This window comes from Gadus morhua, chromosome 3 (genome assembly GCF_902167405.1).
Source record: "Gadus morhua chromosome 3, gadMor3.0, whole genome shotgun sequence".
Lineage (NCBI taxonomy): Eukaryota > Metazoa > Chordata > Actinopteri > Gadiformes > Gadidae > Gadus > Gadus morhua.
In genome coordinates, this window is record NC_044050.1 from 5,626,870 (window position 1) to 5,647,315 (window position 20,446).

Here is a 20,446-nt window from a genome sequence, read left to right on the forward strand (position 1 = left end):
CCCGACCTGGCTGCATAGGTCCTGAATTCTACGGAGAACTCGGCTACACTGCGGGAGCCCTGACATAAGGAAATAAGACGTTTGGCGGCGTCCCCTCCTTCTACAGGGTGATCAAAAACCTTCCTCATTTCCGCAACAAAAAGATCAAAATTATCATTGACTGGGGAATCACTGTCCCATAATGCCGAGGCCCATGCTAAGGCATTACCCTTAAGTGACCCCACAATGTAAGCCATCTTGGCCTTTTCAGTGGGGTAGGTGAGGGGTTGTTGGCTGAAAACCCATGTCTCCAGCGTAGCGCTCAGGCGCAGGAATTAGAGGCTCATGGGCTCGTGGCAGGTGTGTCGGAATAGTGGGGGCAGGCGGAGGAGTCGTAGGCAGTGGGGGTTCTGGTGTGTGGGGAACCAATGCGTCCAATTGTGCGCCCATCTGAGTGACTCGGGTAGCGAGGTTCTTTAAGGCTTCCATAGATTCCCGGAGGGCTTGGCTGTACTCGGCAATCCGAATACCTTGGGCGGTGAGAGCTCCGTGGACGCTGTAAAGGTCCGCTTGGTCCATCTTGGCCAGATCGTTCTGTTATGGTAGACGATGCTGAACCCAAGAGCAGAAAGAGACGATGTTGAAGGGATAAAAAGAGGCTTATTGAACAAGGTGGGAAGCAGGTAGTGGATGAGGGAGCCGGGGGAAGAGCGAGGTGGGCGAGCTGGAGTGAGTGATCCGGGTAACTGCAGGCAGAGGAACAAAAGTTAGGTGTGGTCCAAAAACAACAAGAGACTTAAGAGAGCGAGGTAGCGAATTACACAAGAGCCAGGCACGTATAGTTACCACGGTAGTGCGTAGTACGATCTGGCGCCGACAGCAGGGAATCCAAGGGTTTATGAAGGGGGTTGATTGGGGATGAAGACCAGGTGAGCATGATTGTAGATGAGGGCCAGGTGTGAGGTGAGACAGACAGGAGGAGTGGCAGACCAGGAGGAGGAAAACACAGCAGACTGCTGACACCACAACAACTAATATATAACAAAAGCAAAAAGAATAAAGCTTTTAATGTTATTGTTATTTCTAATTTCTAATATAGTAATTTGAGTACTATTTATAGTTGTATTGTAATAAAGCAGTAATCCTAGTAGTAATTACAAAAAAAAAAAGCACTAATCTAATCAATAATAGTTATTCATTCCCATTTATCCACCAAGAAAAAAAATATGTATGATGCAACTATTTACTTGCCGGTTTCCTGCCAGATGTTTTGTATCTTCAAAAGTGTCTTTTAAGCTTGTGTTTCCTGTACTCTGTTTGTTTGTATGAAGTCTGGAGCCCATGCAGCATATCAGCTTTCCATCTATAGTTGCAAAATGTGTTCAGTTTGTCTCAGTCCGTCTGCTTGTTGACTCTCTGTTTTTCAAATTCAGGTCTTATGTATTACAACTTAAACAATTCAGTCTAAATCAACCTCTTTCTAACCTATGATTGAGGAGAGATCATGCACTTTGAAAATAGACTAGTCATTATATTACCTCTGAAAGAATTCCCGTCCTTTCTCAATATAACCAGAAGCTTATTTGGCTGCAGTTGCCTTTGAAACAGCACGTGAATGTGGCTGTAATTTCCCATGGTTCATGCATTCACAAGTTGCGCAAAGCATTCTTGAGAATTTGCCGTGACTCATTTGACAGTTGGTCCTCCCCCATACCTACTGGTCCCCCTGGCCCTGCTTACCCTGACTGAAAGTAGGTCTTACAGTTTTTCTCAGTCGCTTTGGTACATTTCTCAGATCAGATTTGAAATTTGCAAAACAGTTAGTGCATTTCTCAAAACAATTCGTACAAATAGCAAAACACCATGGATTTCATGCAAAAAAAATCCTTAGTTTGTTTCTCAAAAGTAAATAGGTAGTCAATGAACATGTCAGTGCCATCAAAATGACAAGTCCTTGTGTCATTGCGTACGGATAAGACAGTCAAATTGCTTAGTCATATTGTCAATATAACTGTGTACTCTGGAGGGATGTTATGATGTAAACCATGGCTAAAGTTTTGAAGACAATTATTGTAAATTGTAAGTTACACCTTAGTGTATGTGGGAGATTGATTGCAAGAGACTGGACAAGATTCACATTTACGCTTTGACTGTTTGTACTGTAATTTGTTGACAGACCATGTCATTGCTAGAAATGTGACATAGGAAAATCTCCTTAGGGTAAACTGTACATGCATTGCTGTAGGAATTACAGTGCAGTCATCCTACACCTCCTGGCGTTCCTGTCTGTTGGGCCACAAATTCTCAGACAATGTAACATTGTGTTGTGCTCCAGCTATATCTATACTTGCCAGTTCATGATTCAGGAGATGCACCTTTGAGCTATTCCAGTAAACTGGTTGATCGTTGGTTGATCTAACACTTCACACATTTCCCTTCTTTAGAGAAAGTCAAGATTCACCTGGTAGCAATTTACCAATTCAGGACAGATTTAGAAAAAAAGTCTAATGGAAATGTATAGAAATATGCTTGACATATTATGACAACTTGTTCAACCATTTTGCATGTCAAGACTTATGCAATGAACTAATGCCTAAATGTTGTGGGGGTGAGACTATTCAATAGAGACCCATTACAATACATTTTGATCAACATGACATAAGCAATTGATAATCTAGGAAAGAGCAGAGAATTCTACATAATCATTTGCATGATTGTACCAAAGCATTTGCAACTTGTTCAAAGAAATGCAAAACTGCTTGAAAAGATTGAACAGGTAGTTTTGAGAATTTCAATTCTGATCTGAAAAAATGTACCAAAGAGACGGAGAAAAACTGTAATGCTTCTATATTCATGTGATGTTAACAGTAAGAGGGTAAGCAATAGACACGCGTGTTGAGGTGTTCTGAGTCTACTCTACCTTTTGTCTCCTAACAGGAATAAGTCTGAGGGAGTTGGGGATGGAACTGCGCTGTCGCTGCATCCAGACAGAGAGCCGTCGGATTGGTCGTCACATCGAGAAGGTGGAGATCATTCCGGCCAATTCTCACTGTGAAGAATCTGAGATCATGTGAGTCCTCCTCAGAAATAATCTGTTTACATTACCTACTAACAGTGATGTTAACCTCTTATATGTTATTGAGATCTTTCCTTGGACCTTGGCGGGATATGGAAGTGTATGTTCTTTCTTGATGTCTCCGTCATGTTTGGTGTTGCAGTGCCACTCTGAAAAAGACGGGCCAAGTGGTCTGTCTAGATGCTGAGGCTCCATGGGTCAAGAAAGTTATTGAGAGGATGATGTCAAGGCAAGCCCAGATCCCTCTCTCCTAAAGGCAACCAGACTCTCAGATTCATAGGTCCAGACCTACGCCTGAATTATCAGCACAAAGTAAAGCTTTGCTTCTTAAGCCTGGATCGTCTCACTTGACCCTTTGAACATAGCGGATAATATGTTTAAAGCTTCTTTTAATGCTCAAACTAATTATTTGTGTTTCAACTCTCTCTACAGCAGAAGGCGTTGAAAATCTCCAGAGAGAATTTTTCAATGCTGGGCTGTTTATGGACGAGCACCATAAGAAGTAGTATTATCATGAGGAGACAAGGTCATCGAGTTCCTGGTGTGGTTGTCAGACTCTATTTAATGTTAGGTTGAAGATAAAATAGTGCCGGGCACTATTAAGCTATACCTCTTATAACAGATTGTTGCATCAAACATGAAGATGTTTTTTTTCATTATTAGCATAGTTTTTATGCAAGATTTGTTTTATCTACCTCTGGAGGGGTTTTCCCTTAGTTTCTCAATTGTACAACTTGGAATCATATGACCTATTTATTCATCTCATTTATGTATTTATAATTATTATACTTACAGGCTTTTGAACAAATATGCATCTATTGAAAATAAAAAATTACATGAAACACAACAAATATTGTGTTTGCCATGTTTATTAACCATTATACCATGGTCTGGGGGAATACTCGATTCTGATTGGCTGCAGGGTGTGCATTAACCCCTGATATACGGACACATAATTAGCTCCAGTTAAATAGTCTGTTCAACTTTCAAAACGAGAGCTGGTAAATTGTGAAATACGCATTAAACTGTAGGCTAATCAGAAAACGCGGTTACATGCTATAGACCCAATGGTAACTGGTATAAAGGCTGGGACGAATTTCAAATTATAAATATATACACTTCATTTTGATAGTAGGCCTATAGACCGTCGCGATTCCCATTGATTGGCGCGGTGATTCGGCCTTCAAAACGAGAGCTGGTAAATTGTGAAAAATGAATTAAACTGTATTCAGACAAGGCGGTAAAATGCTATAGACCCTAGAGTATCTGTGGTATAAAGGCTGGGACGAATTTTGAATTATAACAATAACGTTAGCTGTCTGGCTCATAGCTGAGCAGACTAAAATACCTCCAGTTGCCAAGTACCTCCCGTCCTAATTACTGGAGGAGTGAACAACGTTTCCATTGCATAAGAATCTTACGGGACGGTAATGATTGTTCCAGGTATTAGTCAAACCCTCAGGCGTCACCAGGGAAACTAAGGCCGAATCTCGATTCTTCCCCTTGCCCCTTTTGCTTTGTCTTTGTCTTTGTCTTAACCCTAGCACTTGCAAGTGTAAGGGCCAAGGGCTGAGATCTTTCCCCTATGAAATGAGACGCCACTCGGTTTCGGGTACGTCACTTGGTTTCGGGTACGTCATCATTCATCGTCGCCAGCTGGCTGCCCCGTCACTGGCTGCCCCTTTGTGCAGGGGGAGGGGAGACATAACTGTAGCCACTATGTGCTTTGTTGTGGGAAGACGTAAACAGTTTAAAGTAGTTTGATGGGGGCATTTGATCGTTGAAAATTCACTTCGGGACTCCGTAGTTGCATGTAGTATATTTAGGAGATAAACAAAAACAACAAGCTCGAGAGAAGCACAATTCGACCCTTCCCGTCACCTCTTGTCTAAACATGCTCTTGCACGTATGCAGACAAAATAGCACCTAATAATCGAAGTTACACACACAGAAACTGTGAAAAGCCATATTCCTGCTTACTTGATTCATACAAAGTAATGTATTAATACAAGGCACTTGATTAATATATTCTTAAGTTATTGACAGTGATGACAATTATCTCCATCAGCATTTTTGTCCCAACTCAGTCCACTAATGGTGTGTAATGTTTTTCTTTTCCAGACTGGTGCTCCGGCCGGATACTGTGCCTTAAACCTAAACATGCCTGTACTGCGCATTTGGTTGGATGTGGAGTCGGAGCTGAGGCAGGATTTCCGCCTCAGCAGAACAGCAATGCGCAGTTTACAGAGGCTTTTGCACAGGGAGCAGGACCATGGCTGGGGTAATGATTTGGAAGTCCTCATCTACACCTATTGGCTAGCACATGGACTCTCTTACCGGGTGGTGTCCCGTGTCTTCAACGTGCCAAAGCCTACAGTTCACCGCATCATCCACAGAGTGGCCCAGAACATATGGGACAATCTGGGCAGAGCAATCAGCTTTCCTCCAACAGCGAACCTGCCCGCAGTTGGTCAGGGATTTGCTAACATTTCGGGAACCCCTGCATTCCACAATGTGGTTGGAGCTATCGACGGCAGCCACATACGAATCAAACCTCCACAGCGTCACAGATTGGACTATTTGAATTACAAAGGTTTTTACTCAGTAAACATGCAGGCAATATGTGACTCTAATGGGAGGTTTCTGGACATTTATGTGGGGTACCCGGGATCTGTCCACGATACACGTGTTAGACGGTATCCCCCAGCGGGCTACATCCTTCTGGGTGATGGGTATCCTTGTCTGGAAACTCCAATTTGCCTCATCACTCCATTCAAGGAGCCAGTGCAAGGACAACTACAGCAGAGGTTCAATTACCACCAGGCAAAGGGGCGCAGCATAATTGAGAGGGCGTTTGGAATGATGAAGACCAGGTGGAGGTCGACACTTTTCAGGGCTTTAGAGGTGAAGCCCACATTTGCACCACAGGTCATCGCTTCATGTGCCTTTTTGCACAATGTGTGTATGGACAATGGTGACACTCTGGTTCCAGATGAGGACATTTTAGGAGATCGGCATGACCCCCAACCTCCCCGTGAACCCATGGCATACAACGAAACCTCTGGGAATGATGTCAGAAACAGACTGGCTGCCCAAGTTTCAGGCAATGCACAAGCCCCATGATGATGACAATTGTCATATGTATATATGTATATATTTTACATTTCTTTTGTGTTCACGTTGGTGGTGGTGGTGGTTGTTTTTTACATGAGTGTAGATGTTATCTGTATAAGTCTGATTGCAATAAATCATTTCATACACAGTGCATAGTGTTTTGTGTATCTGTTTGTCACCAGTCATCTGTTTTGAATGGCATTAATGTTCAGAAACACTTTGTAAACAATTTTTTTTTTAAATAAAATTAACAAACGTAACACAAAAAAATATATGTACAACAATAACGACTGAACTGCAAAAAATGAAGAAATGAACAAACAAAACCAAAATAACCCCTACATTTTGTCAACCATTTTTTCGAAAAGACTCAAGAGACGGTCTGTTTTCTCCTGACTTTCTGTGTGCCGTCTTTTCTCCTCTTCGTTTCGCCTCTCCTCTTTTGCTGATTCCTCTACTAGGAATTCCAGTACTGGATTGTTGTTGTTGTTTTTTCTGGGTGAGGGAGATGGGGAGCCTGTCGCTGCAGGGGGGCTGGCTGCAGAGGTGATGGCTGCAGGGGGGCTGGGTGCAGAGGTGCTGGCTGCAGAGGTGCTGGCTGCAGAGAGGCTGGCTGCAGAGGTGCTGGGTGCCAATGGAGGCTCAACCATTTCCTAACGGAACAAAATCAATCTTGATTAAATGTTTATGGTCATGTCAAATGTTTGTGTGTACTTGACCAAAGGCATATGGCCATATAGATGTAAATAAGGTTGGTTTCAACCATCTTGTCATGGCTTTAGACAAAGGCCAACCATCAAGGTCTGATAGCCCTGGCTCTTAGACACACAAAAGGCAGGAACCATGTCTGATGGCCCTGGTCTAGGGTATTTAACACCTGAGTGGAGGTGAAATTGAAGCGTGCTCTTGTTATCTGAATGTGTTTTCTGTATATGAGTTATGAAATGCCACATAAACCACACCAATCAGAATTGAAGTGATAAATAACAGGATATGTACAGTATGAAAAAAATATGTGCATTAGGAACAGTATAGTTAGTTACCAGTTGTGGGACTGTAAAACATGAGCTGGAAGGGTAGTGGTATAAATAACAGGATATATACAGACTGAATGAAATAAGATATAAGTAAACAGCAGCAAGGTAGTGCAAATATTGCAGAATGTTAAGTACAGGTGAATGAGAAGTGATGGTAAAAGTGATAAAACAGAATGAGGTAAGTACAGTGAATACTACGGAACAGTAAACATATGGAAACAGTAGTGTTCAATGGCTGGGAGAAGGTTCATAGCCGTCCAGGCCAGGGTGGAGGGGGTGAGTACAGTCACAGGAGGAGGGTGTGTGAGGGTGAATGGCTGTATGGCCGGTACTTTATGTATATATTTATATAAATGAAAGGGAGAGAGAGAGAGAGAGAGAGAGAGAGAGAGAGAGAGAGAGAGAGACTGCACATTGCAATAAGAGCATGTTCACATTCTGCTATTCAGAAAATCCAGACCACTCAATGTACTCATTACATACCATGAGGAGTTGCGTGGGATCCTCTGAAAAGGAGGCCACCACCACAGGAGGGTCCATTGCAGGCCTGTCACCCATCACCTCATGCATATCCTCAAAGAACTGCCCGTTGGCAGCAGTCACCTCCCCCCTGTCAGTCCCCGACCCGGTTTTGGGTGTTCGTAGCTCCTTGAAGGACACACAACATATACAACATAAACTAAATAATTCATACAACTAACGTATGCATTGACAAATTATTTAGCAAACATTTTTGTCCAAAGTGACCTACTAGAAATGTCAGGCTACAAGCAATATACAGTAGACCTCTAGTGTGACAATAAATACAATTTGACATAAGAAAACAACGTGCCGAACTAGTGCAAGCAATAGAAGAAGACAAGAAGGGAGGTGCACTCGGAAGAGAGCTTCTTGAAGGCAGAGAGGGAATCCCCTGCTCTGGTAACTCATTGCCTTGAATTGTGAAGATGTAGAGTTTTTTCTTTACCACAACATCACATACCCTATATCTCTGCTTAAGGTTCTCCCACTTCTTGGCAGCCTGCTGTCCTGAAATCATCCCCACCAGCCCCATCTCTTTCACCAGTGTCCTGTATCATAACCAACAACAATGTACGCATGGACAGGAATTAATTACAACTGATTACAATAATAGGCCTAATAATAGAATAATTAATGGCTACAACATTGATCGCATAACTCACTCCCATAGGTGCTTAGCCAAGAATTTCGATCTCACAAATTTGTGATCATTTTCTGTTCGAAATTCTATCAGATGTCGGGTTTGCTCTGGCGTCCCTGGATAATACAGGATGGTACATGTAAAGCACAGGCGGATGTCTTAAAACAAGTGCTGTCATTCACAGATATCAAACGGAATTCGCGGATAAGTTATCTGTAGACATGCGTGACTGTATGAGCTATGAAACTAGCGATTTAAAAAAAGTTTCAATTATGGTTGCAAATATATATACGACTGTATAGAGCACAAAACTAGACTGTCGTAATTGTTTTGTGGACGGTAGGCCTACATGTAAAGCACGGATCGATGTCTCCAAAGCAAGTGCTGTCATTCACAGATATCAAACGTAATTCGTGGATAATAAAGTTATCTGTACACATGCATGGAGTCAGGCTAGTCCGAGAAATGCGTGACTGTATGAGCTATGAAACTAGCGATTTAACAAAGTTTCAAAGAAGAACATGGTTGCAAATATATATGTATACGACTGTATAGAGCACGAAACAAGACTGTCGTCACTTTTAAATTAATTATAAGCGAAAAATACTTACATTTGTGGGACTTCTGAGATGCTGCCACCATCATTGAAGAGTTGAGGGTGTGTGTAGCATCTAGCTGGCAAGCTACCATATAAGCCAATGGAGTGGTGGTATACGCGCTAATTGTAGCGCGTATATAAAACTACCGTTTGAAAGCTTCAGTTAAGACCTACAATACTATGCATCGTTCGTGTAGCACATTTCAGATCAAACCGAGTCATTATAAACATATAAAAAGTTGTGTAGATAGCTGTAAAATATCCCTCGCTTCAAGCAGCCATGTTTTTTTGAAAATTCCCATTGTGAGCTATGCAATCCTTCTGGTCAGTATACATTTAATATAGGTGATTATTTCATTTGATGGTGACCAGACATTTTTCACATCTGACTTAATGTCATAATCCTACATTCTTATTTAAATATGCTAATCAATCTTTAAAGATCCCATGCCATGCTATTTATGGATGCTTTAATATAGGTATTAGTTGGCTACAAACACAGTATTCAAAGACGTCCCCGAAATTCAGCCGTGGTGCAGAGTTACAGCCACTCCAAACCAGTCGCACATTGAGCTTCCCCCAAACGCGCTGTTTCGGTGGGGGTGTCAAGGCAGGTCAAGGAGGGGGGTGGGGGTGTGGCCCTGAGCAGCTTGTAGCCACAGTACAATGCGCTCTGGTTACGGTGGGCGTGTCAAGGCAGGTCAAGGAGGGGGGTGGGGGTGTGGCCCTGAGCAGCTTGTAGCCACAGTACCATGCGCTCGCCGCTCTGTTGACGGTGGATGTATCGCAATGGCTCGTAGAAACCCATATTATACATAGATATCTATATAATATAATATAATATATGAGGTATATTATCACCTGGCCCTGCATGCGCTCTGTTTACGGTGGATGTATCGCAATGGCTCTTATAAACCCATATTATACATATCTATATCATATAATCTATAATATATATTATCACCTGGCCCTGAGCAGCTTGTAGCCACGGTACCATGCGCTCTGTTTACGGTGGATGTATCGCAATGGCTCTTAGAAACCCATTTTATACATAGATATCTATATCATAATATATATTATCACGGCCAAAAGCTGTGTGAGCCTCCAGACGATCAAACGACCGCGTCTTCTTCAGATTGATGTGGAAGTGGAAGAACCAGAGACGTCGGAGAACCCGACGAAGTCCTTTGCGATTCATTATATCGTCTGCACACAGGTTTTGGCCGTGATAATATGTATTATTTGATATAGATATCTATGTATTATATGATATTATTTAGATGTAGAGCCCCAGGACTGTAACGCTGCTGGAGTTGTTATTAGGATCTAAACAACACGTCGGACTCTCGTCTCTGGTATTTCTACAACGAGACTCGTAGTGGGGGTTATCTCAGCCATGGTTGAGAATGAATTGGGGGAAAGGAACTTTGGCTTTGACTCCCTGAAGTACATGAACCACGACATGGAGGAGAAGGGGATTGTTGGCCGCGAATGTATCCCGCTTGAGCCCTGCTTCCCGCCGCCTCGGCAGCGGTCAGCGCTAATCACCGCCTCCTGAAGCGGTGGTCCATCGGCAGCGAGGCTCCGGCGGGAGACGACCGCGGTCAACAATCCCTTTCTCCTCCATGTTGTGGTTCATGCATACTTCAGGGAGTCAAAGCCAATGTTCCTTTCCCCCAATTCATTCTCAACCATGGCTGAGATAACCCCCACTACGAGTCTCGTAGTGGGAGAGAGACGAGAGTCGAGAGTCCGACGTGTTATGCGCCATCACACCAACAGCAGAACGGTTATCCAAATAACAAGGAAGTGTACAACACTTGCGTTACAGTCCTGGAGCTCTATATCTAAATAATATCATATGATACATAGATATCTATATCAAATAATACATATTATCACGGCCAAAAGCTGTGTGCACGTCCAGACGATATAATGAATCACAAAGGACTTCGTCGGGTTCTCCGACGTCTCTGGTTCTTCCACTTCCAAATCAATCTGTAGTAGACAGAACCGCGCGCTGCCTGCTGCCTGCTGCCGGCGCAAGGCACCACCGCCCGGCTGCCCGCTGCCGGGCGGTGGTGCTTCGCGGCGGTGGTGCCTCGCGCCGCGGCAACCGGCGGCAGGCAGCATGTCGCAGTTCATGTACTTCGATGTTGTTCTGCCATTGCATTCAAAATTCTGTAACTAGTCTGTTACTACGAACTAAGCAACTACCATACACGTATTAGCATTTAGCACTAGCTCAATCACGACTCCTTCAGAATTCTTGTGGGTGGTTACGAACCAACCAAGTGGGCAGGGCCATGAATAATAGTTTGACAACGCTACGTCACAGTGTCACCTTATCCAGATTGGCTCATTTCTTCTGCCTTTTTCCTTTCATTGCCTATTGCATTCAGCAGACACACTGCATAGATTTCAAACTTACCACAGCTCACAAACTTATTCAGACCTATGTTATTTAACAAACAACAGGAAAAATGTGATTTTAATGGCATGGGCTCTTTAAGAAACAAAAAATATTAAGGTCTGAAAATCAAATGTAACATTTATTGTTTATTTTCATGTTCTTCAATTCATTGTAAAATAGATCTGTTAAATGAATACAAATCAAAATTGTATCAATTCATTCATACATTCATCTGCGTATTTAGTTATTAGGGGTCCGAGCAGCGGAGCTGCTTGGTCCCCTATTGTTTCTCTAACGTTTTTTTTCCCTCAAATTCTGTATAAGTCATACTGAAGCCTATACCGTAAGTCGAAAACTCTTGTCATTTTCAGGTTAGGTTACCAATAACCCCCACTACCCATGAACCCAAACGTTGTGGTACTGCACCCAAAGGTGGCGCTATTGTAAAAAATCATGAATTAGGCTTATTTCTTCTCACCAGATCGACCTGGCTCAAAATTCTTTCAGAATATTAATCTCTAGAATCAGATGCATCTATAAAAACCCTTGGTCTTATGCAGCGGTGTAGTCTATTTTATTGTAGTGGGTATACTGTGATGATTCCCACCCAGCCTCGTACAAACCCGTCCGACCGGTACGTGTACGTGTGTGGCGCTTATGGGGTGTCGCACCACACTCACCAACGCAAGGGTCTACAACCCGCTGATTTAAGAGTATAATGATGATCAACAATCATGGAAAGCTGAGTAGGTTTATCAGTTTTAATAACAGTATGAACAAATAGAACACAAAAATGACAAGTTGTCCTTTGTATATCTATAGTAGCAATAGCACATGCTAAACAAGGACAAAATCTACTCAATATAATTTAGTGAACTGTTAACATCCATGGCTAACCAGTGCATGAGAAGGAGATGACAGGAGACTAATGTTTCACTCTTTCAATTGCTCTAATTTGAGCTCTTACTGTTGTTATCTAACATACCATACAGTAATTGAATTGTGTAAAAGTGTGAAATTACTGCACCTTAAAAATGACCATGAATTAGCTATACTCTCATTTGCATAGTGATTAACATTATGAATTTCAATTGTTTATACCTGTATGTTGGCTGACATTTACCTACAACTTTTTTTCCCTCCACTCTAACCAAGGATGCCTGTTTTAAAATTCCCTAGCCTGACACCCAGTCTGAAAGGCTGGCCAGGGGTTCTCATCTAAAAGTAACAAGGAGATATAAAGTGGGATTAAAACATTGTCTTCTGTTGACTACTTATTATGTGGTTTACACATTAATATGGGAGGACTGGACACACACACACACACACGCACGCCCACGCACGCACACACACGCGAGAAGGAGAGGCTCGGCCCGCCAACTAACGTGCAGAGATGCAGGGGCAGCTTCGCGCTTCATAACAGAGACAGGGCAGAGCGCGAGCGCGCAGCGGGAATTTTATGAATGGTGAATGTAGGAGATTACTTCCCCTGCTTAAAGTATTTTATTGCAGTTATACCCAACCGATATTTCCGAAAAATAAACACAGAAGTGAAAGATCTGTCACAAGACGATTGATACGTATCCGTGCACATTTTTAAGTGGGTATACGCAAATCCTGGTGCGTTCCCAGTGGGTATACGGCGTATACCTGCGTATCACGTAGACTACACCACTGGTCTTATGCCCTAAAAATCTTAACTTTTCCCACAATTTCATATTAAAGCCAAACATGATAAAAAGATTCACAGGCTACAAAAATAATCAGACATTTTCCAAAATTGCCACATGAAATCTTTAGACCAAGCCTCACAAAAATCATCACACAGAATTTGTTTCATTTAGTTCCATTTGAGAAATATTGGCCAATAATGTTGGAGCAGTTTGCCCATCATTCTTATGTGACCATTTTGTTATTGTATAAAAAAAACATACGGCTACTATTATTTGGATACCAATACCCCCCACTACACATAAACCTAAATGTGGTACTGCACCCAAATGTGGCGCAATTTAAAAAAAAATATGAACTAGCCTTATTTCTCCTTATTGAAATCAAAATTCCTTCATCATATTAATCTCTAAAATCTGATGCATCTTTTTCACCCTGGTCTTCTGCTCTAAAAATGTTTACTTTTCCCACAATTTCATAAAAAAGCCAACCGTCCACAGTCCCAACCCATTTTGCCATACGACCATTTTGTTATTATATAACTACAATACAGCTATCATTAGGTGGATACCATTAACAGTGCAAATTTTCAGATCTCTACTCTTACAAGAAAGCCCTTAATTCTCTTGTGAAATGTGTGCTTCTGAAAGTGTGTGTCTTGTGACAGATCTTTCACTTCTGTGTTTATTTTTTCGCAAATGTATCGGTTGGGTATAACTGCAATGACATACTTTAAGCAGGGGAAGTTATCTCCTACATTCACACATTCATAAAATTCCCCCTGCGCGCTCGCGCTCTGCCCTGTCTCTGTTACGAAGCGCGAAGCTGCCCCTGCATCTCTGCACGTTAGTTGGCGGGCCGAGCCCCTCCTTCTCGCGTGTGTGTGCGTGTGTGTGTGTGTGTGTGTGTGTGTGTGTGTGTGTGTGTGTGTGTGTGTGTGTGTGTGTGTGTGTGTGTGTGTGTGTGTGTGTGTGTGTGTGTGTGTGTGTGTGTGTGTGTGTCCAGTCCTCCCATATTAATGTGTAAACCACATAACAAGTAGTCAACAGAAGACAATGTTTTAATCCCACTTTATATCGCCTTGTTACTTTTAGATGAGAACCCCTGGCCAGCCTTTCGGACTGGGTGTCAGGCTAGGGAATTTAAAAACAGGCATCCTTGGTTAGAGTGGAGGGAAAACAAGTTAGGTAAATGACAGCCAACATACAGTTTGTTTACACAATTGAAATTCATAATGTTAATCACTATGCAAATGAGAGTATAGCTAATTCATGGTCATTTTTAAGGTGCAGTAATTTCACACTTTTACACAATTCAATTACTGTATGGTATGTTAGATAACAACAGTAAGAGCTCAAATTAGAGCACTTAAAAGAGTGAAACATTAGTCTCCTGTCATCTCCTTCTCATAGCCATGGTTGTAAACAGTTCATTAAATTATTTTGCGTAGATTTTGTCCTTGTTTAGCATGTGCTATTGCTACTATAGATATACAAAGGACAACTTGTCATTTTTGTCTTCTATTTGTTCATACTGTTATTAAAACTGATAAACCTACTCAGCTTTCCATGATTGTTGATAATCGTTATAGGTCAGCGGGTTGTAGACCCCTGCGTTGGTGAGTGTGGTGCGACATCCCATAAGTGCCACACACATACACGTACCGGTGGGACGGGTTTGTACGAGGCTGGGAGGGAATCCTCACAGTATACCCACTACAATAAAATAGACTACACCACTGGTGCTTATCAATAGACCTTTTCACCATGTGAATGAGGCTTCATGCAGTTCAGGAATGTCAGTGGCTCAATGGGATAATGCCTTGTACAGGTGATCCTAGGTTGAGTTTGAATCCTGATTACAGCATTATGAACAAGCTGAACATGAAATTCTGTCATGGCCGCTCATTTCAGAAACAACATTGAACAGCACCTGAAATTCATCAGGCAATCAAAATTCCGGCTCATTAGTTTCCAAGAATCTGACTGCCAAGACACAGTATGGCATTAAGGGGAACCTCTGCCTTAACCATTTTTCTTTCCTAATTAACCCTAAAGTCATATTTATATTTCTGCCATTAGCGTTGTTGACTACAAATATTTAATTTCCCCACAGTTTCAAAGATTTTAAGGTATACGCTTTTAAGAAAGCCCTTAATTCATTTGAGAAATGTGTGCTTTGAGTTTTCTGGATGTTGTGTGCTTATCAATAGACATTGTGACCATGTGAATGAGGCTGCAGTTCAGGTTTATAAGTGGCTCAATGGGATAATGCCTTACAGGTGAGCCTTTGATTGAGAGTTTGAATTCCGATCAGAGCATTATGAACAAGCTGAACATGACATTCGGCTATTGCTCTGCAGCACACCTGAAAGCCAAGGCACAGTACTGCATTGAGTGGAACATCTTTCCTTCATAATTATATATCATATTTATATATCTTCCATTAGTGTGTTCTTGACTTTTAATTTTGCTCGGACCCATTTAATCACCGCTTGCGGTTAAATTTATTTATTAAAACCACTAATATTATTAAAAACAACATCAACAAAAGAATAAAGCTTTTGCTATTAATGTTATTGTTATGAGTATTGGTAGGGGTAGTAATAACAGTGGTAGTTCCTAAAAAAGATTCAGGATTTGATAAAGTACATTTGACCTTATGTTAGATAAGCATTAATCGTAGTTGTGAATGAATATACTTCTACCCCTCATACTGATTCATAATAAAAAGATAACCTTATCATAAATAGTTGAAAAAGATATCAGTCTTCATTATGGTTTCCAACCTCTCATAGAGGAAAGATCCTGCCACGTCCCTTGTGGTAACAGACTTCAATGAGGCTGTTGAACTAAATCAAGTTTAAAAACATTTATTTTCTTCACTGCTTAATAGTTTATATTGTAGAAGTACTGGTCACAAGTATGGTGAAAATGACTTGTCACGATAATTGTACATCCTGTGTGGAAAAAACCTGAGGCTGTTCTTGATGCAGAAGCCGGCACATGAGCTGTCTTTACAAACATGATGTCTGTAAATTCCCTTTCATGACATTCCTGGATTGCGCCATGCTTCCTTAAGAGCTCGCTGTGAGTCATCTGACAGCTTTAAAAGGCGGAACTCTCTTCCTCAGTGCCAGAGTTATTCAGCAGTGTAAGTGACAAGAGTTGTCTAAGCAGAGAGAAGAAAAGTAGCGAAGAACCTGTCAAACATTAGAAGAACAGAAAACATCTGTTGTAAAAAGTTTGATTGTTTTCTAAAAATGAAGATGACAAGTGGCAAAATCCCCATCGGCTCCCTACTGGTTCTCCTGGTCTTGCTGACCATTACTGAAGGTAGGTCCTTATGCTTCTGTATTCATGTGATTGTTAAGAGCAAGAGGGTATGCAATAGACACGTGTCTTGAGGTGATCTAACTCTACCCGAAATTTTATCTCCTAACAGGAAGAAGTCTGAGGGGGTTGGGGATGGAACTGCGCTGCCGCTGCATCCAGACAGAGAGCCGTCAGATTGGTCGTCACATCGGGATGGTGGAGATCATTCCGGCCAATTCACACTGTGAAGAAACTGAGATCATGTGAGTCCTCCTCAGAAATATTTTGTTCACAATACCTCTCTCTACAGTGATGTTAAACTCTCAAATGGTATGGAGATCTTTCCTTGGACCTTGTTGGAATATGAGAAGTGATTGTTCTAACTCATTGTCTGCTTCTTGTTTGGTGTTGCAGTGCCACTCTGAAAAGGACGGGCCAAGAGGTCTGTCTGGATGCTGAAGCTCCATGGGTCAAGAATGTTATTGCGAGGATGATGTCAAGGTAAGCCCAGATCCCTCTCTCCTAAAGGCAACCAGACTCTCTGTTTCATAGGTCCAGAACTAAGCTTGAATTATCAGCACAAGTGACGCTTTGCTTGTAGTTCCTGGATTGTGCAACTTGACCCTTTTAACATGGAGGATATGTTTAAAGCTTCTTCGAATGCTCAAACTAATTATTTATTTTCCACCTCTCTCCACAGCAGAAGCCGTTGAAATCTCCAGATTTCAATGCTTTGTTTAATGCTAGGCTGTTCGTGGACAAACACTATCAGAAGTAGTATTACCATGAGGAGGCAAGGTCACTGAGTTGCTTGTGTGGTTGTCAGACTATTTATGTTATGTTCATGGTGAAATAGTGCCGGGCACTATTAAGCTATACCTATTATAATTGTTGCATGATACATGAAGATTTTGTGTTTCATTATTAGCATATTTCTTTACAAGAGAATTGTTTTATCTACCTCTGAAGGAGTTTTCCCTTCTTTTCTCAATTGTACAACTTGGAAAATGTTTTGAAAATTCTTGAGTATGTAAGACCTATTTATTTGTTTTATTTATCAATTTATTATTATTAAACGTACATGCTTTTGAAGAAATATGTATCTATTTAAAATAAAATATAACAATGAAAATTCCTTGCATGCTTTTTTTTATTCATGAATAAAGTCATGCAGTTGGCCTTACATATGTTTTTATTGATCTGTTCTATCGTTATAAGACAGTGATTTTATTGTCCTTCTCTGTATGTTCAGTCTGGTCTTATACAGACCACTACATTTTAAACAGTGTAAATATTTTTCGGAATAAAAGCAAATATACACTGCTTGCTATATTGGTCAATTAGGAGAGGCGTGAACAGGATAAGAGACCATGAGAGTGACTTTTATTGTTCTCCGTCAGTCAAATGACAAAGGGTTGAGATGTTGAAGCCGGTTTGCAGATAATGATAAATGGCCTGGTGCTCCATGCTGCCATGTAGAAGATCTCTCCCTAAGTGTGGGGATTGCTGGTTTAACCAGTGCACATTGAGTTCTCAATGCAAAACAAAACAGGTGTGCAGCCTTTCCCAGCTCCAGAGTCCAATTAGTGTGACTTGGCCCAGTTGATGCTGGTTAAACCAGCCATCATCCACACAGACTCCAACAAGATGTTATCTTATATTAGTAGTAATTATGATCCTGTCAAGATTTGGCCATGTTCCTTGTTGAAATCGACTAATACTTTAATGATGCAGTTGAACTAAATTAAGTTTAAAGGTGCCATGGCATGAGAATCTCACTTTATGAGGTTTTCTAACATAAATATGAGGTTCCCTAGCCTGCCTATGGTCCTCCAGTGGATAAAACTTGCGTTCAGTGTAAAACGAGCACTAGGTGTTCTGCTTGCCTTTGAAAAAAATGGAGGCTCAAGAGCGCTGATTTGGAATATGGTTTCTTATGTCGTCACATAGCAGTAGGCTCCTCCCCTTACTCTGCCTGGCCCGCCCAGAGACTTTGGCCCGCCAATGAGACACGACTGTGCGAGCGCCACGTGTGTGTGTGTGTGTGTGTGTGTGTGTGTGTGTGTGTGTGTGTGTGTGTGTGTGTGTGTGTGTGTGTGTGTGTGTGTGTGTGTGTGTGTGTGTGTGTGTGTTAGAGATGCGCGGATGGGCTATTATTTCATCCGCAACCGCATCACAAAACGCTTGATCCGCCCGCCATCCATCCGCAACAATTTTTTTGACAAATTTTCAAAACCGCACCCGTCCCGCCATCCGCCTGTTGTTTTTAGGTATATGCGCTGCTGACGCGAGGCTAGAAAGTTCTTGCCTGTTCTTGAAAGGAGACTGATCCAATGCCGCAAAGATATTTAAAGGATAAAGTCCCTAGTATGAAAGCCTATTGGCTATGTTGTAGCCTATCCCCAGAATATTATCAGTGAAGTGACGTCTGTCTCGGATCGATGCACAGGGAGAAACTTTAAAATAGCCAAGCACATCGGCAAACCTGACCTTACCATAGGCTAGTAGGCCTACACTTTTTTTATCATTGTAATAAAACGCAATTTGGTACACCATTTTAATATGGTAATATAGCCTACTGTGTTGTTTTTTATGCAAAATGAAAGATAGCCTTTTAAGGAAACGCCGACTCGAGCCTATTAATTCCGAAATTTCACCGCATTGAAGGCTATATAGGCTACTGTAACAAGCCCAACACTTGCCTGCTTGCCTTGCAAATCAAAGTTTTCCGACTATTTTTCTTACCTTCTTTCTTAGGTGTTGATGTTACTGAGCTAGAAGTGTAACTTGTTCTGCACATCTCGCGGTGCCATGCCGTAATTCCGACGCCTCATTGTTCCGACGTCTCAATGTTCCGAAATATTTCCCATTAGATCGACATGCCACTATTCCGACGGTTCAATGTTCCGAAAACGAAACCCATTGGTCCGAAGGTCCGTTAGTCCGACTTTTCGAACTGGAGGCGCATTAGGCCGACGGTTCAATATGCCGAATAGGAAAAATAGTTTTATACCTCGCTCGCTCCCTCTCCCTCTCTCTCTCACTCTCACTCTCACTCTCTCTCTGTCTCCAAAATACAACCTAGGCCTACATATCACGTTCACGATGAATTTTGGAGGGCAAAAAGACAACGCTTCACTTCATTTCGACACGGTGTTGCAGCACCATGGACAGAGAGCGGAGGTCTAATTCTCAACACGGGCACGAACACACACACACACACACACACACACACACACACACACACACACACACACACACACACACACACACACACACACACACACACACACACACAGAGTGAGAGTGAGAGAGGGAGCGAGCGAGGTATAAAACTATTTTTCCTATTCGGCATATTGAACCGTCGGCCTAATGCGCGCCCTTTTTGAAAAGTCGGACTAACGGACCTTCGGACCAATGGGTTTCGTTTTCGGAACATTGAACCGTCGGAATAGTGGCATGTCGATCTAATGGGAAATATTTCGGAACATTGAGACGTCGGAACAATGGTGCGTCGGAATTACGGGCAGGCCCCGATCTCGCGCTGCCAATGCCTGATGTCACTTCTGAGTCAAATCACTCCATCATCTCTTTGAAATTCCATATTCCACGAGTGGTAGGCTACAATGACTGGCTGTTTTAAAATATAACTTATACGAAACAAAATAACCCAGGCAGTTTCATCTACGAGACGTTAAAGCTTCTTCCAATACTGACAGCTGTCTCATAACTTGCAGGTTTGTGGAGACGCGACATGGGATGGATCGTCACTTAATTTAAACTTTTTTGCTTCCGTTAGTGTGTGTGTGTGTGTGTGTGTGTGTGTGTGTGTGTGTGTGTGTGTGTGTGTGTGTGTGTGTGTGTGTGTGTGTGTGTGTGTGTGTGTGTGTGTGTGTGTGTGTGTGTGTGTGTGTGTGTGTGTGTGTGTGTGATAGAGACAGAGAGGCCAATTTACTGCCTGATGAGAATTGGATTATTTCAAAATGTGCTTGGAAGTAGGTAACGACATTTAACAATGTGTATATATTTTTGAATTTCGTTGGTTAAACCGCCAACCGCCCGAATTTAATTAAAATATTATT

The 20,446-nt window shown here is 42.0% G+C and overlaps 2 protein-coding genes across 3 annotated transcripts; both read left to right on the forward strand.

Annotated features, from left to right (window-relative positions):
* Positions 1–1,612: 1,612 nt before the first annotated feature.
* Positions 1,613–4,168, forward strand: LOC115540266 (growth-regulated alpha protein-like). The gene is made up of 4 exons (XM_030351411.1): positions 1,613–1,631; positions 1,677–1,730; positions 2,917–3,049; positions 3,198–4,168. Exons 1-4 carry the CDS (start codon positions 1,613–1,615, stop codon positions 3,307–3,309), a joined length of 318 nt encoding a protein of 105 aa, XP_030207271.1. The 3' UTR covers positions 3,310–4,168.
* A 12,013-nt stretch (positions 4,169–16,181) lies between these two features.
* LOC115540946 (interleukin-8) lies at positions 16,182–17,499 on the forward strand. 2 transcript variants are annotated; one of them, XM_030352622.1, is made up of 4 exons: positions 16,182–16,385; positions 16,495–16,627; positions 16,779–16,865; positions 17,068–17,499. In XM_030352622.1, exons 1-4 carry the CDS (start codon positions 16,313–16,315, stop codon positions 17,075–17,077), a joined length of 303 nt encoding a protein of 100 aa, XP_030208482.1. In that variant the 5' UTR covers positions 16,182–16,312; the 3' UTR covers positions 17,078–17,499. The 2 variants fall into 2 exon arrangements, with proteins under 2 accessions (XP_030208482.1, XP_030208481.1); XM_030352621.1 differs by having other exon boundaries at positions 16,183–16,385; positions 17,065–17,499.
* The last annotated feature ends 2,947 nt before the right edge of the window (positions 17,500–20,446 follow it).

Coding starts and splice junctions, on each gene's coding strand:
- LOC115540266 (XM_030351411.1), top strand. Junction 1,731..2,916: donor CCTGCTTACCCTGACTGAAA/GTAGGTCTTACA, acceptor GTCTCCTAACAG/GAATAAGTCTGAGGGAGTTG. Junction 3,050..3,197: donor TGTGAAGAATCTGAGATCAT/GTGAGTCCTCCT, acceptor TTGGTGTTGCAG/TGCCACTCTGAAAAAGACGG.
- LOC115540946 (XM_030352621.1), top strand. CDS start 16,313: ATGAAGATGACAAGTGGCAAAATCCCCATCGGCTCCCTACTGGTTCTC. Junction 16,386..16,494: donor CTTGCTGACCATTACTGAAG/GTAGGTCCTTAT, acceptor ATCTCCTAACAG/GAAGAAGTCTGAGGGGGTTG. Junction 16,628..16,778: donor TGTGAAGAAACTGAGATCAT/GTGAGTCCTCCT, acceptor TTGGTGTTGCAG/TGCCACTCTGAAAAGGACGG.